General features: G+C 48.7%; 1 protein-coding gene across 7 annotated transcripts in view; it reads right to left on the bottom strand.

Annotated features, from left to right (window-relative positions):
* LOC135201658 (uncharacterized) overlaps positions 1 to 16,958 on the bottom strand; it is a 123,102-nt gene that overhangs the window by 96,914 nt on the left and 9,230 nt on the right. For 3 of the 7 annotated variants that reach the window (XM_064230765.1, XM_064230764.1, XM_064230766.1), the window contains exon 2: positions 2,156 to 2,394. The exons of the other annotated variants lie outside the window; for them this stretch is intronic. In XM_064230765.1, the coding sequence (XP_064086835.1) occupies positions 2,156 to 2,172 (17 nt within the window). In that variant the 5' untranslated portion in view covers positions 2,173 to 2,394. The remainder of the gene's footprint in view (positions 1 to 2,155; positions 2,395 to 16,958) is intronic. 7 annotated transcript variants of the gene reach the window in all.

The raw sequence follows: 16,958 nt of genomic DNA, 5'->3' as shown, positions 1-16,958 counted from the left end.
GGAACTGGGAGTCTGGAAGAGGTCTAGGCCTGGAGACACTAAGGAGCAGGTCAGACGCACCCTCCACAACAATGGGGACCCTGCACTGATCACCAACACTATCACTCTTACCTTGTTCTAGCAGGCGAATCTTCTTTTTCATAGATTGAATGGTAGCCTTTAAAGCCGCCGCCTCTGAAGACGAATCTTCGGCTTCGGCGCAGGGAGCAGGGGCTGCAACCTGGGAAGGAGGTTCTAATTCTACATTAATGTTAGGGTCAGATTCAAACTCACTCACTCTAGACCTACTAGAACTCCTAGAGGACGCTTTACGAACTCTATCCCGTTCCAACTTCCTAATGTATGAAGAAAGAGTCTTGTATTCATCTTCATTCAGTCCCTCACATTCGTTACAAGGGTTACTAAAAGCACACTCATTCCCCCTGCATTTCATACACACAGTGTGAGGGTCAACCGAAGCTTTCGGCAAATCCAAATCCAAAATGATCTCCAGGCAAGCGAGAATCGAAAATATCTATTGAGAGGAAACCACAACAGTTGTTGTCATTCCCGGCGACAGAGAAAATCTGACAGGAAAGTGGGATTGGTTCATACACCCACCACCCAGCGGCGGGTAAGGTAGACCACCTGACCTACCTGTTGCGTGTGCCGCGAAATTTGAAATTCTGTCGGGAACATCGGAGACTATAGCTAAGTATATATCTGACAGGAAAGTTCATGTACAAAACTAACAAATTAGCATTATATTCAGCTACATTAATAACTTGGTCCTCCAAATTACCATCACCAAAATATAACCCAAACTTATCCCCCAAGGGAAAAGGAACATTCAAAGATGAAGGTGTACTATCCAGTATCTCAGCACCTGACACCGAAACCACATCCACACTCCCACATACAGACTTAGAAGTCTTCTGTCAAAGAGACTTCGAAAAAGGAAATAAAACCTCGGAAGGATCCAATGATGAACCTGTCATACTAGGTACCAACACCAAACTTGAACCTAAAGCAACCTGCCCCTTCAACTTGTCATCTTGCACACTACCTAAGCAGTTATCCCTACTTGTCTGTGTCTGAGCTAGACCTAAAACTTTCGAACTTACCACTTGAGGGGAAAGGGGGAATTCTGCTGCCAACACTGCCTGCTCTGCGCCGCAGGGGCCACCAGATCCTACCTTTGAGGCTTGTGGATATCCATGACCCCTGCCACCCATTAGGGCTAAATCTGGAACAGGCAGGGGGGCCTGAAAAAGAACGATTAGAATCACTCACACTGATAGTACTACTAATCTCCTTACTTTCAGCTAACTTTTTCACCATATTAGCAAGTAAACTAGACATGCTAGATGACAACCTATTTTCTAACTTTCTAAATACCTCTGATTCAAGAACTTCTTTATCTACTTACTGTGAATCTACTACCAAACTACGCTTGCTTTTAGAAGCTAAGGATTTCCTGAGCTTTAAGTAATCGTCCATTTGCCCTAAAGACCAATCCTTACACTCTTCACACCTTTGTCGACGCTACACTAAACCTTCCTACACGTAATGCATAGAGAATGTCTATCATATTTGAGAATACTCATCCTCCGCTTGCATGACGTGCAGGACTGATGAGCGCCGACATCTTCCCCAGTAGATTGCTCGGAAGTTGCAGTAGTAGATGAAGCAGACGTAAAAGTGTTGGCAAACAACGTTTCTTTATGTAGCCAAAGAAAACACCAGATGCATAGTCGAAATAAAAAGGCCTAAGTTGTAATCCAGTATTCATAGACCAAATACATTTGGTGGGGGTCGGGCTAAGACCAAAAGGTTCACCTGATGTGGGATACATCCTCGCAGCACGGTTAACTAATAGCAATTGAGGAGGCAGGCCTCTGGGGGCCGGTATTTGCAGCAACATTGCCAACGGCACAACTCAGTGGACATATTTACTTGCAGCGTTGGTAGTGTTGACAGTTAAATATCCACTTTGTGGGAAAATTTGTAGGGATGTAGTTCAGGCTGGTCAGTGACCAGGGCTAATTCAGGTGTTCAAGGAGTGTAGTGCAATAATATGAATTATGTGCTTCAGTAAACTTAATGCTGAATTAGGTACACAGAGTGAAATAAGCATGAAATTTTATGATAAAAAATAAATTTTTTCATTTCTTACATGTCATCACAGTGCATTTATCATGTATCGTCTTGTGTTTCATGCAGCATTGTAGTTTTGATTCCATGGATGACAATGATACCAAAAAATGATAGGTAAGGCTATGAATATCAAAATATCAAGCAAAAGATTAAAAATATTCATCTCTCTCTCTTTAACATCTTCGTGTAGTCACATCCTGGTCATATGACCAGTCGATGACGTCATCATTGTGATTATGGTCTCTCGATAGAAGTAGTCTTATGGGGGAAAAAGAAAAATAAGACGTCATTATCAATATCACCCTCTCATGTCCCATTCATCCCATTAGTTTTTCTTTCACAACAATCTTTTCTCATTTCCTCCTATAAACCGCTCATTATTCCTTTTCATCATACATTATTATTATGCATTTTTTTTCATATAGAGATTTCCACTACTAGTATAGGATATGAGAGAGGGTAAGAGTGATGATGATAGTGATGCTGGTCATTAAAATCCCTAAATCATTGGCTTGATGGTGTTTAAGTGATGAAACATGATATTGTAATGATACAATAAAGTTTGTTCATACTTACCTGGCAGATATATATATAGCTGTATTTTCCGAAGTCCGACCGAAATTAAAAAACTTACGACACACGTAGTGGGAGTCAGGTGGTTAGTACCCATTCCCGCCGCTGGGAGGCGGGTATCAGGAACCATTCCCATTTTCTATTCATAATTTTATTTCCACTGTCTCCTGAGGGGAGGTGGGTGGGTACTTAAATTATATATATCTGCCAGGTAAGTATGAACAAACTTTATTGTATCATTACAATATCATTTTGTTCATGAAACTTACCTGTCAGATATATATATAGCTGAATCCCACCACCTTTGGTGGTGGAAGAGACAGAATAGAATTTTAGGAAACATATACATGCAGATAATTGATATCTTGGTTCCTTACCTGTTAGCATAGCTGGCTTCGTGGTTACTGCCACTTAAGTCTTGCTTGTGCTACTAGAGTTGCCAGCGAGGTAGAGACCTATAAGCTGGTGCACTCAAGATGATCTGTCAATGGGGGCGTGACCACGATGTGACAAGACCATTGACCATACAATGAGGGCAACGAAGTAAAAAACCACCTGGCCTAGTCTACCAAAGGTATCCCACTAAACTAGACTAAAGAAGGGAGATCCGCCTCGGGCGGTCGACCCCACAACCAAAAAACACACACAATTAAAAGCTCACCTAATCCACTAAAGGAAAGGATGAGTGCTACCTCCTGCCCCCAAAATGACAATTTGTCGAAAAATTGCATTTTCCTAACTATACAAACCTGAGGTCCTTTAACAATAGGAAGTAGCTAGCGGCAGCTGGAACGGTCGTAAGCTTCGAACAAGGGGGAGAACGGTAGTTAACTGCTTGTCCGACAGTCGCGCGCCGTGCGCGAACTGGGAGGTAAACAAATCACTTTTGCTTTTGGCCCATGCAAAATACACAGAGTGAGGGGTGGCATGAGGAGGGACTATATGTAAAGGACCTCAGGTTTGTATAGTTAGGAAAAATGCAATTTTCGACAAATTGTCATTTGTTCCGATACGTAATACAAACCATCGGTCCTTTAACAATAGGAAGACTCACTTCTTGGTGGGAGGAATCTGAGTCTTTTTGATGAACAGACTGGTGTTCGTCCATCCCTGAATGCCTCCCTGGTCGTAAGAGCGAGGGAGGGATCCAAGCCTCTGTCCGATTGATCGGGGTGTGCACCGCAGGATCAATGGTCGGGAGCCTCTGGGCCGAGTACTAAGAGAGAGGCAAGCGTATCTCTTCGTACCAGCAAGCAAGAACTTGTTCCTGTTTGCAAGAGGCAACATAAAGTATGGGTTGTCTCAAGCTGGCATCCACTTCCTCCCCCTTGTTGGAGGAAGTGGTGGATATACGCTCCTATCCCTAGTGAAAGGGATAGGATGGGGCTCTGTTGAGTAGCTCACCTGCATCTTGTCCTTATCCAGCAGGGTGACGACCGTGTCCCTCTAACCACAGGTAGAGGGGAAGAAAAAGATGGGAAGAGGAGCCAGTCACACTCTCATTCACCATCCATTCTTACGGTCACACCAGGACTCGATGCTGTTCAGCCTGCGAGGGTCTGGGTTCGCTACACAACGTGTTGAGCAGCCACCACGGGTCCAAGGAAAAAAGATCCGCCAAGGACCTGTGGGCAATATCCCGAAGGTAGAAGGAAGGGCATGTGGTCTGGTTGGACCAGACCCCTGCCTTCAGTACCTGCGCCAAGGAGAAGTTCTTGCGGACAAGGCAGCATCTCCTTCGCATCGAAGGCGGTGAAGTCCATTAGGGAGGGTATTGTGAAGGACTCGAACCAATCGTCAGTTACCGAAGGGTTCTGAGTCTTCGCTACGAAGATCGGTACGAAATCGAGCGTCACAAATCCCCATCCCTTGTGCTTGACTTCTCAAGAGAAGTCATGCAGTTACCTAAGACGAAAAGAAGGGAATAGTCGTATGACCTATCCCTCTTCTCGACTTTGGTTATGTACAGTAGTCATACTGACAAGCTATTAAGACGAAGTAATGATTGCTCTGGAACAACCGAACTAAGTCCACAGCATAGTTCGTAACTGACTCGGCGCTCTGACAGCTGCCGACTGACTGGTTCGGAATCAGTAGAGGCAAGTTGTCCAAGCTCCGGGTGTAAGTCACGGTGACCTTCGCCCTTTAAAGAGTTATGCTGAGAGACCAAACAAATAAAATATTTGTTAGTCACCGATGCCGGACGGCACGGCGATGATTCTCTTAATGCATAAGCTCAAAAGGCGAAAGTCAATGCCTTCAAAAGACCGAGGTCCCTGATGGCAAGAAAATCTCATAGACGTTGGATCTCAGCTTAAGGACAACACTATGTGACGTTGAAGACGAAGGTAGGCAATGAATGCAACCTACTCTTCCAGCTGAATCGAGAGAAGGAATCTCAAGATTCTAAACCTGTGATTACAAATGACTGAAAACGCTAACCGCCATTTCATTGCTGTCCGTTGTGCAATGAAGCGGGGCGTTCTTCAGTAATGAAACACAGGGGAGTGCCGCTTGAAGAACTGCTTCTCATGGGCTGAACGTTTGGAAGTAGAGCTGGCAGGTGTGGGAGTAGGCGATGTCTTTCAATACATCTGCTAATCCGGGGTGAACAATGAACAATTGTACACCTCCGAATAAAAGATATTTTGAGGACAAACTCAGATTCCGCAAAAATCATTCGCATTATCGGGATACGATGCAGCAAGAGACTATTACAGAATTCTGTTACCGTGCGGTAAACAGAAAGATGAGAGTGAATAGATATCTCTGTTTAAAATTCTCGCAATACCGAAGACGATGAATACTAGCGTTTCACAGCAGTAGATAGTCATTTCATGTATGAGAGAATCCCCGTTAATCAGAGACTTAAGTCTGTGATTGTTGGCAGAGATACGGTTGTTATTCAATCCAAGCAGGTGAGAAAGACATAAACAACCGTCTATCTCAAAGCGGCAGCTGATACTGAAATGCCTCGGGCAATTCAGTACGCAGTAGCTGTCGCTGACTCGTCATCCTGAGTTGCCAAGTAATCCTTTCCACGAAGGAATGCGTTCGGCTAGAACCACAGAGCATAAAAAGATATGCTCGAGCAATTATATTTAAGCGAAACGAATTTCGTAAATATAAAAGCTTAAATGGTGTTGTGTGACAACACCATAAGTATATAAAATTGAAACTGGAAACTCCTGTGAGGTTGCAGGCAACCCGGGTTGCAGTTCAATTAGAATACTTTTCGTCTAAGTCGCAATCCGTAGAATAACCAGGATATGCGCCTACCCCTCGGACCATTCAACTGCTTAGCAGAATCATGTCGCGAGGTTATATACGTAGTATATTTGTAGGATTCTGAACAACGATCTCCATCCTAAATTCTTTCCTTCAAGAAACAAAATAAGGATTGGAGATTGACCACCTTCGTTCTCTATTAAAGAGAGTGAAGGAGAAGTCTTCCTCGAAGGAAAGCTTCAATGGTGAACAGAATACTAAGACGATAGTTCCAGCCAAACTGGATATTCCCGTCCGTTCTTCTCTATTCCAGGTTGGTCGCCTACTGTGAGATAGTCTTCTTCAGCAGCAGTCCTCTTCCTAATGCTAGAAATTCCAGGAATTCGAGCATAGGCGAGGTTCCCCCGATTATCGTGTAACATATCGGGGATTCTCGTCTCGCTCACTTTGGACCGTGGTCTCGGCCTAAGTGTTTGGATTCGTAAGAAACTCTAACACTCTGAATGCGCTAGAAATTCCGTAGAATTCTAAGCAGTCTGCGAAACCCCCACCGAATTCGTCAAACGATATCGGCTGGTGGTCCTCTCGATTCCCGTAGAAATCGAGAATGGGGCAGAATCCCTCCTCAACGACGGGGCTTACGTCAGGTAGGACCCGAAGGTCCCCCTGGTAGCGTAGTCCCCAACGTGGGATCCTACAGAGAAATCTCTGTAGGATCCTTCCCCTTTCCCTCGTAGCCGTAAGGAGAGAGGGAATGGGGGAGGAATTGGATACTCGCTCGCCTTCCCAGTGACTAGCAGTTGGAGAAGAGTAGGAGCAGCCATCGCCTTGCGGCGATGGCCTCTCAGAGTCTGGGAAAACGTATCGTCAGGAGCAAAACGTTTTCCCCGAGGAGGGTTACGAACTCTCACTGTAGGTAAGGGGTCTGCCGCCACTGTGAACGTCGTCTGGGTGGGGCTGATTGACACCTGACAGGAGAGAGCCGATAACCGTCCTCCGACTCATTCCAGTCCTCGTCGAGGTCGAAAACCTCTCAGGAGGACCGAAGGAGTATTAAATACGGTGTCCGAAGACACGTAGAAAGAAAACGCCGCTGTCGCAGTAGAGGAGGTGGAAAGTAGCTTGATCGACCGGCCAGAACTGAGAGAGCCTTCTTGTCCGGAGACGAGAGACTCTGGTTCAAGACAGAATCGGCAAGCTCGATCGCGCCAAACCCACCGTCGGTTTGGGTTCCCTCTCGGGCCCCAAAACGACTCGAGCAGAGACATGGGCGGCTCTGCTGGTGGGAGCGGCGATCCTTCCCCCCGGCCGGTCGTTGTGCTGACGAATCAGTGCAATAACCTGGGTAAAGTTACTCTGAATCTCGGAAGCTACAGCGTCTTGAGGAGTAGGACCGTCCAGTCCCTCCAACAAGAGCAGCTCCCAGGACCCTCCTCCTTCCTTCAGAAGAAGGGCCAGCAACAGATCCCTGACGGTTGCCTCCAATCACTTGCGCGTACGTCCTGGTTGGTCCTAAGACCAACCTGGCACGTGCGGCGTCGTGACGGATCGTGAGCGGCGCATCTATCACGATCACTTCCATATATACCGCCTCTTCCTGCGGTATCTCCTGGCGTATCCGCCGAGGAAGTTGAAGGTATCGGAGAGACAGAACTGACGCTACCCCCTCTCCCCTGACGGTCGCCTCCAATCACTTGCGCGTACGTCCTGGTTGGTCCTAAGACCATACGTGGCACGTGCGGCGTCGTGACGGGATCGTGAGCGGCGCACCTCTCACGGTCACTCCTAGCTACCTCGCTCTTCCCGGTGTTAGCCCGAGGAAGTTGAAGGTAGTGGAGAGACAGACCTGACGCTCCCCCCCCGCTCGCTGGCAGGACCAGCGTACGTGGGGGGCTGCAGCCGATCACCAACCCGCAGTGGGGATCGATCTGCAGGCCTGGCCGTGCCGCTCACCTATGGCGAGCGGCTCGACTGAGAACGTCGACGCTGATGTCTAGCGTCAGGCGAGCTGTTGCTGGTTTACCGTCTCCGCCCGGTCCCGATAGGAGCGGCGTCAGGTGACCTGCTAGGCTCGTTGTCGCGGTGAGACCGGCGAGCGTCCTCTCGGCGCGTCGAGCCGCTGGTACCAGCCGTGGCTGGTACCGACGACCGCGGGGGACCCCTTCCTCGCCTCAACCCGTGGCTGGTCAGCGACCGTCACGTCAAACCCGAGCAGCCAGCTGGTCGCTGCTTGCGAGCGCTCCACTGGCCTAGCGAGAGTCGTCTGCACGACACTCGCCAGTCTTCTGCTCCGCGCTTCGGTCTTGGCGGCGAGCGAGCTCGAGTGTCAAGACTTTGGCTGGACGGTCTCCCGCGGGGAGACCGTCCACTCGGTACTTCTCGCTAGCGAGAAGCCGAGGCGGATCCTGGTTTAGCGGCAGAACCGCTAAAACCAGGCGAGGAAGTGCCAGCCGAAGCTGGTACTCCTCTGGTCCCCGTCTTCTTCTCTTTGGTAGAAGAAAAGACGGCCCTGTTCCCGAGGGAGCAGGAGGACCGGCAGAAGAGCTCCCCGAATCGCCGGAGCGAGACGGGCCCTTAGAAGGTCCCGAAGGAGCCTTCTTAGGGGGGAAAACCCGGGTTACCAGCTGGTCGCTGCAAGAGCGGCCGCTGGCCTGGCAAGAGTCACCTGAGCGTCTCTCACCCGCCTTCTGCTCCGTGCCGCGTCTTGGCGCCGAGCGAACTCTGGCGCCGAAACTGGCTGCAACGGTCTCCCGAGGGAGAACGTACACTCGGGATCTCTCGCGAACGAGAGACCGAGCCGGAACCTGGCGTAGCGGCATCGCCGCTAGCACCAGGCGAGGAAGTACCAGAGCTAACCGATACTCCTCTGGTCCCCGACTATCTCTTCCTTACGGAAGGGGAGACGGGCCCCGCTCCCCGAAGGAGCAGGAGGACCAGAGCAGGAACCCCGGACCCCCGTCCCACCGAGGTGGGACGGGCCCTTAGAAGTTCCCGAAGGGAGACTTCCTTAGGGGGGAAGGCAGCCCTTCTTCTTCTTCGGCTTATGGGCCTTAGAAGTCGAAGGGGAAGAGGCAGCAGCAGACGATGAAGACGACGATGACAGCTTCCTCTTCTCCTCTTCCTCGTCAGCTCTCGCAGGACAGTCGTCAGGTCCTCCATCCAGGAGGGAGCCGGGGCAGTTGCCGAAGCAACAGGGCCCGACTGCACCTGTCCGGAAGGACCTGGGACTGGGGAAGACACACCGTGGGCAGGACCAGCATGGACAGGCACAGGAATCAGGAGCGACAGGAACGAACCAGCTCAGGAGCGGCAGGAACAGCAACCAGCTCAGGAGCGGCAGGAACAGCGGGGCAGCGGTAGACCCAGAAGGGACAGCCAAGCCAACAGCGGGAATCACATCAGCGGCAGGTACGGCAGGCCCAGCGATCGCCTCGTAGAATCATCGGCAGCCAGCGGAACCTGGGTCCTGGCGGCCGGTCCAGGGGCGAGCTGCTGGAACAGCGGAAGTCTGGGGCAGGCAACACGAAGAAAACAGGCGGCGGCGGCAACCCCCACCTCAGGTACGGCTGCGGCCCTAGTAGCGGCAGACGGCGTCATCGACACAGCATGGGAGTGTAGACCAGGAGGGGGGGGTAGCAGCATAAGCGGCCGTGGTAGTAGTGGAGACCGCCCCAGACCTCGCTAGACGCTGCAGCAGCCCGTGGATGCTAGGCACGCCCTGCCTCCGCGGTGGTCCATACCTGTCCAAGGTCGTCTCCCACGGATGTAGCACCTGCGGTAACATAGATAGATTAGTAAGAGGGGTTCCCTCACGCACGGGGGGAGACATGCCCCACCCCGAACGCAAGGAAGACCCCAAATACAAAATACAACGAAGAAGCTGAGCGGGGGGCAGGAAGGAAGACGAAGATCGGATACCAAGGGAGTCGCGGGAGAGCTTTCCGACGACTTCCTGGCAGACCTTCGCTTCCCCTACCCCGCACAGCAGTGAAAGTAATATGAAAATGAAACAGAATACTGCCCTTGGCGATTCACTCATAGAACTTAAGGGAAAGATCAATTCCCGGGTAAGAACGGAAACTTGATCCAATAATATGATTGCTATCATAAAATATATATGAAAATGAAACAGAATACTGCACTTGCGATTTCATTTCACATAAAAAAAACGTAAGGATCAATTCCCGGGTAAGAACGAAAATTGATCCAAATTAAATTTCATGCAAATAAATAAATGAAAATGAAAAGCAAAAATATTGGCAATTGCGAATCCACTTCCATTGCATTCTATTATACAAAATTAAAAGGCTCGTGCCGAGCGCAAACACACACTCGGTAACGAACGCACAGGGCAAACATATAATGAAATGAGTACTTACATTTTTCAATTACACACTTTCGCCCAAAATACATGACTCGGCGCGAGCGCGCCCGCCCTCGGCACCGAGGCATAAATCAAGGGTTCAATTCATGAAAAGAGAGGAAATCGCCGCATCTACGGCGATAACTCCATGTTGGTTCATAATTAAGTAATGAAAATGAAAACAGTGTACTTACAGTTTCATTTTCAAGTCAACAAACCATTAGTAGAAAACACAATATAAACAAAGCATACGACGATGAAGCGGGCAGAGAGCGATGACGAACACGTCCTTCACACCCGCGGCCGAAAGCAAAAGTGATTTGTTTACCTCCCAGTCGCGCGCGCGCACAAGCAGTTAACTACCGTTTCTCCCCTTGTTCGAAGCTTACGACCGTTCCAGCTGCCGCTAGCTACTTCCTATTGTTAAAGGACCGATGGTTTGTATTACGTATCGAACAAACAGTGTCTGCAGCGACGTATGGTCCAAGCGACGAGCAATGTTCGTATGTCGCTTTCACCTCCCGCAGGTAGTGTGAAGCGAACACCGAGTTGCTCCGCCATATTTGTGGCACTCAAAAATGTCACTGAGTGCCATATTTCTGTGAAAGGCTATCGAGGTCGAAATAGCCCTCACCTCGTGGGCGTTCACTTTTAAAAGCTTCATGTCACTATCACTACATGTGGAATGAGCTTCCTTAATGGTGTCTCTCAAGAAGAAAGAAAGCGCGTTCTTTGACATGGGAAGATCAGGCTTCTTAACAGAGCACCACAAGTTGCCCGAAGGTCCTCTACAGTCCTTCGTTCTGTCTAAATAGAATTTGAGAGCCCTGACAGGGCACAGGACTCTCTCTGGCTCACTACCCACGATCTCTGTCAAACCCTTGATTTCAAATGTCTTGGGCCAAGGGTTGGTAGGATTTTCGTTCTTTGCTAAGAACATAGGGCTTAAAGAACAAACTGCATCAGAGTTCTTAAACCCAACATGCTTGCTTATTGCCTGGATCTCACTAACTCTCTTCGCCGTCGCCAGAGCAGTTAGAAAAAATGTCTTCCTTGTAAGGTTTCTAAGCGAAGCTAAGTTGAGCGGTTCAAAATCACTGGACATCAAAAAATGACATTGTTATGATACAATAAAGTTTCATACATACTTACCTGGCAGATATATACATAGCTATCGACTCCGTCGTTCCCGACAGAATTTCAAATTTCGCGGCACTCGCTACAGGTAGGTCAGGTGATCTACCGCCCTGCTCTGGGTGGCAGGGCTAGGAACTATTCCCGTTTTCTAATCATAATCTCCTCTTCCCACCTGTCTCCTGCGGGGTGAGGCTGGGTGGGTCTTCAATTGTATCTATCTGCCAGGTAAAGTTGTTTAGAAACTTTATTGTGTATCATAACAATGTCATTTTCATACATTCCAACTTACCTGTCAGATATATACATAGCTGATTGACACCCTTTGGTGGAGGGCAAGAGACAGCTAACTAACTGACTAGACAGGTAAACAACATATGTTGTAGGTATTAATAAACCTTAGTTCCTACCTTTTTAGATGGAAGACTTCGTGGCTACTGCCCAGGAGTCTGCTTCATCTCAAGAGCCTTAGCGAGATAGTGATCTGTGGCCAAGAGTTCTTGTGGATCTGTCGATGGGGTCTCTTCCACTTACTCGACAGAATCCTAACTGGCGTTTGTCAAGGGGAGCACATCCGCTTATATGACAACACGCACTAATTTAAGTAGCACACAACCAATCCCGATCACCCGCTCCTAACCCGTTGTTAGTTCTAAGATTGCCTAGAGTTATCCCCAAACTCTTTGCAAACAACCACAAACTCGAAACTCATACATACAAAAATAACAAAATTTTAAGGATTGGTGCTTTCTCCTTTACCCAGAACCGTTTGTGCTGACACAAACGGACCTAACGAAAAACATTTATCATACGTAACTCGCACGTCTTTTAAATAATGGATGCAAACACAGAGTTGCATCTCCAATAAGTTGTGTCCAAAATGTTCTTTAGTGACATATTTCTTTGGAACGCCACGAAGTTGCGATTGCTCTAACTTCGTGGGCTCCCACTCTTAGAAGATTAAAAGAATCATCTGGACACTTCTTATGAGCTTCCGTGATCACACTTCCTAACAAAGAAAGGCTAAAGCGTTCTTGGACATTGCTCTCTTGGGGTCTTTCACTGAGCACCAAAGACCTTTCTGCGAACCCCCCAACTGCTTCTTCCTGTCCAGATAAAAATTTTAGAGCTCTAACTGGGCAAAGGGATCTTTCTGCCTCTCTGCCCCCCACCAAACTAGAAGTCCTTTCACTTCGAAGCTCCTGGGCCAGGGATTCGAAGGGTTTTCATTTTTGGCCAGAAAAACAAAGGGACTGAAATGAACAAATTGCGGAGTCTCCTTTGAAAGCCAACTCTTGATTCAAGGGCGTGCAACTCACTGATTCTTTTTGCCGTTGCAAGAGAGATCAAAAACAAACACTTTCTAGTGATATTACGGAACGAAGCAGTGTGAAGTGGTTCGAATTCATCTGATGAAAGAAATTTAAGAACCACATTTAAGTTCCAGCTTGGAACCTTAGGTTACAAGTGATTTAGATGTTTTCGAATGACCGAATGAGGTCGTGCAAATCCTTATCATTCGTTAGATCTAATCCTCTGTTTCTAAAGACTGCTGAGAGCATACTCCTGTACCCCTTAATAGTTGGTACTGAGAGATGCGACTTTTGTCTAAGAAACAGAAGGAAATCTGCAATCTCGGTCACAGAGGTACTGGAAGAGGACAGCTTCTTCGACCTACACCAGTTTCTGAAAACTTCCCACTTCGATTGGTACACTCGCCTCGTCGATGATCTGCGGGCTCTAGCAATTGCGTTTGCTGCCTGGCGAGAAAACCCTCTCGCTCTGACAAGTCTTTCGATAGTCGAAAGGCAGTCAGAGCAAGAGCGGTAGATTTTGATGGTACCTCTCGAAGTGGGGTTGTTTGAGCAGATCTATTCTGTTTGGAAGAGATCTGGGGAAGTCCACTGTCCATTCCATCACTCTGTGAACCAAATTTGAGCTGGCCAATACGGAGCGATCAGAGTCATCTTGGTTCCTTCGGATGCCACGAATTTTCTGACTACTTCCCCCAGTATCTTGAACGGGGGAAAAGCGTAAACGTCTATTCCTGACCAGTCCAGGAGAAAGGCGTCTGTTGCATAAGCCCGGGGATCCTCCACCAGGGCACAAAATGTATCTATCCGTTTGGAGAGGAACGTGGCGAAAAGATCTATTTGAGGCTTCCCCCAAAGGAGCCAAAGGCTCTGACAGACTTCTGAGTGGAGTGTCCACTCTGTGGGAAGGACCTGGAATCTCCTGCTCAATCTGTCCGCTCTCACATTCCTCTCCCCTTAAACAAACCTTGTTAGGAGAATTACCTTCCTTTGGTTCGCCCAAATCAGTAGATCCCGTGCCAGCTCGTACAGAGCAAAAGAGTGCGTCCCTCCTTGCTTTTTGACATAAGCCAGAGCTGTCGTATTGTCTGAATTTATCTGCACGACTTTTCCTCTGACTAAGTGTTCGAAGCTCTTTAGTGCTAGGTGAATCGCTAAGAGCTCTTTGCAATTTATGTGCCATGACACCTGTTCTGCCGACCAGGTGCCTGACACTTCTCTGGGTCCCAATGTTGCCCCCCAGCCCGCCTCCGAGGCGTCTGAAAACAATGTCAGGCTTGGGTTCCGTACTTGCAGGGACACTCCTTTGTTTTCCTTTAATGGAACCAACCACCACTTCAAATGATGTTTTATCTCTTCCGAGATTGGAAACGTGTCCGAGAGCTGACCTGTCTTCCAACTCCAATTTCTTCTTAGGAAGAACTGAAGCGGTCGAAGATGTAATCTTCCTAGGAGAAAGAACTGTTCGAGCGAGGAAAGGGTTCCCAGAAGGCTCAGCCATTCCCTCGCTGAAGTGCGCTCCTTCCCTAGAAAGTTCGATACTGTGGCACAGCCTTTCTTTATTCTCTCTTGAGATGGAAAAACTCGAAAACCCCGAGAATCCATCTGAATCCCCAGATAAACCACGTTCTGGCTGGGGATCATCTGGGACTTCTCGAGGTTCACGATCAATCCCAAAGACTTTGTCAATTCCAGTGTTGTTCGCAGGTCCTCCAAACACTGCTTTTGAGATCTGGCTCTGATGAGCCAGTCGTCCAGGTACAGGGAGACATTTATCCCTTTCAAATGTAAGTGCCTTGCTACATTTTTCATCACGTCTGTGAAGACTTGAGGAGCCGTGGACAGGCCGAAACACAGGGCCCTGAACTGATAATTTCTTCCTTCGAACATAAATCGAAGGTACTTCCTCGACGAATGGTGGATCGGGATGTGGAAGTATGCGTCCTGAAGGTCTAAGGACACCATCCAATCCCCTTGCCGCAGTGCTGCAAGGACTGAAGGCAGACGTTTTTCCTCCATGCTGAACTTCTGTTGTTTTCGACGAATTTGTTCAGCGCACTTACGTCCAGTACCGGTCTCCATCCCCCCGAGGCTTTTGTTACAAGAAACAAGCGATGTAAAACCCCGGGGAGTTGCAATCCAGCACAAGTTCTATTGCTCTTTTGTCCCACATCTGTTCCACATCTGACGAAGAGTATCCCTCAGAATAGGGTCCCTGTATCTGGCGGACAATTCCCTGGAGATGTTGTCAAGGGAGGAATGTCCTTGAATGGGATGCGATACCCCTTCTTGATAATCGACATCGTCCAAGTGTTGGCTCCTATGTCTTCCCAGGCTTTCGCAAAATAATGTAGCCTGGCTCCTACGGGTGTCTGGAGGACAGAATTTTCACTTCCCTTTCTTAAAGGAACGGAAGGAAGACCTGCCCCTCTTATCGGTTGACTTCCTTCTGGCGATCGGTTCTAGTTGCAGACCTCCTCGAAAGGGCTGTTTCTGAGCTGGGCGAGCCACTTTCTTTGTTTTCCTCACTAGCCACAGGCCTATTCTTCCTTGAGGATTGTCTAAGGAGATCCTGGGTGGCCTTTTCCGTCAGAGAATGCGCGATGTCCTTCACCAACTGTGAGGGAAAAAGGTTTTCAGAGAGAGGCGCAAACAATAATGCGGCTCTCTGTGAATGAGAGACGGCCTTCGTGAGGAGCACTGTGCACCGCCCTTTTCTTTAAAACTCCTGCACCATATAGGGAGCATACCTCAGCCGATCCATCCTGACAGCCTTATCAATACGGCGAGGATGCAATTCAGGGTTTCTGGGTCGAGTTGTTCATTTTCTTGAGATTTCTTGGCCAGAACCCCAAGGGACCAATCTAAGAAGTTAAAAACTTCTAAAGTATGAAAAAGTCCCTTGATGAGGTGATCCGTTTCCGAAAGCCCCCCATGTAACCTTCGCTGCATTCAAGGCGTGCCTTCTCGACGAATCCACCAAACTCGAGAAGTCTGACTCAAGCTGAAACGGACAGAGATAGTCCCATATCCTCTCCCGTTTCATACCAAATTCCTCTCCTCCCTGTAAGTTTAGCGGGAGGCATACAAAAAGACCGTCCTTCCTAACTCCTTCTTCTTCTTGAACCAGGAGTCAAGAGGATTGTAGAGCTCTCCTCATAGAAATGGCAGGCTTCATTTTAAGGAAAGAGGAAGACTTGAGTGTTTTCGTGCTTGAAAACTGCGAGCGTGGCGAAGGGGGAGCAGCTGGCGTCAAAGAGTCTCCATATTCCTCCAACAAAAGGGACGAAAGAACTTTATAATTAGAAGATCCTTCCTTCATTTCGTCCTCCGAGGCATCTTCTGGGTTGATAGGCTCGGAAGGAGAAGGTTCTCTTCTTTCCACTGACTCTTCTCTTACTCTCTTACGAGTGTCAGGCTCTTCCGAGGGAATGCGCCTGGTGTACAGTAGGAGTATCTCGCCTGGGAGGAGTAACGTGCTTGGAATACTCCTGGCGCCTGGCAGGCGCAAAGCGCCTCGAATACTCCTGGCTTTCAGTAGGCGCATTTTGTTTAGAATCCTCCTGGCGCGTTGTAGGAGTATTAAGTTCCGAGTACTCCTGGCGCCTGGGAGGAGTATTAGCTTCGGAATACTCCTGGCGCCTGGGAGGAGAGTAACGCGCTGGAATACTCCTGGCGCCTGGCAGGCGCAAAGCGCCTCGAATACTCCTGGCTTTTATCAGGCGCATTTTGTTCAGAATACTCCTGTCGCGTGGTAGGAGTATTAAGTTCCGAATACTCCTGGCGCCTGGGAGGAGTATAAGGCTTCGAATACTCCTGGCGCCTGGGAGGAGTAACGCGCCTGGAATACTCCTGGCGCCTGGCAGGCGCAAAGAGCCTCGAATACTCCTGGCTTTTAGAAGGCGCCCCCCCATTTTTGTTTCAGAATACCCTGGCGTGTGGTAGGAGTATTAAGTTCCGAATACTCCTGGCGCCTGGGAGGAGTAGTTAAGTGCAGAGTACTCCTGGCGCCTGAGAGGAGTATAAGCTTTCCGAATACTCCTGGCGCCTGGAGGATATTTAGTTCAGAATACCCTGGCGCCTGGGAGGAGTATGAAGTGCAGGAGTACTCCTGGCGGCCTGAGAGGAGTATAAGCTTCCGATCTCCTGGCGCCTGGGAGGAGTATTAAGTTCAAAATACTCCTGGCGCCTGGGAGGAGTATCTAGGCCCG

This window comes from Macrobrachium nipponense, chromosome 28 (genome assembly GCF_015104395.2).
Source record: "Macrobrachium nipponense isolate FS-2020 chromosome 28, ASM1510439v2, whole genome shotgun sequence".
Classification (NCBI taxonomy): Eukaryota; Metazoa; Arthropoda; class Malacostraca; order Decapoda; family Palaemonidae; genus Macrobrachium; species Macrobrachium nipponense.
This window is presented reverse-complemented; position numbering and strand designations above follow the sequence as displayed.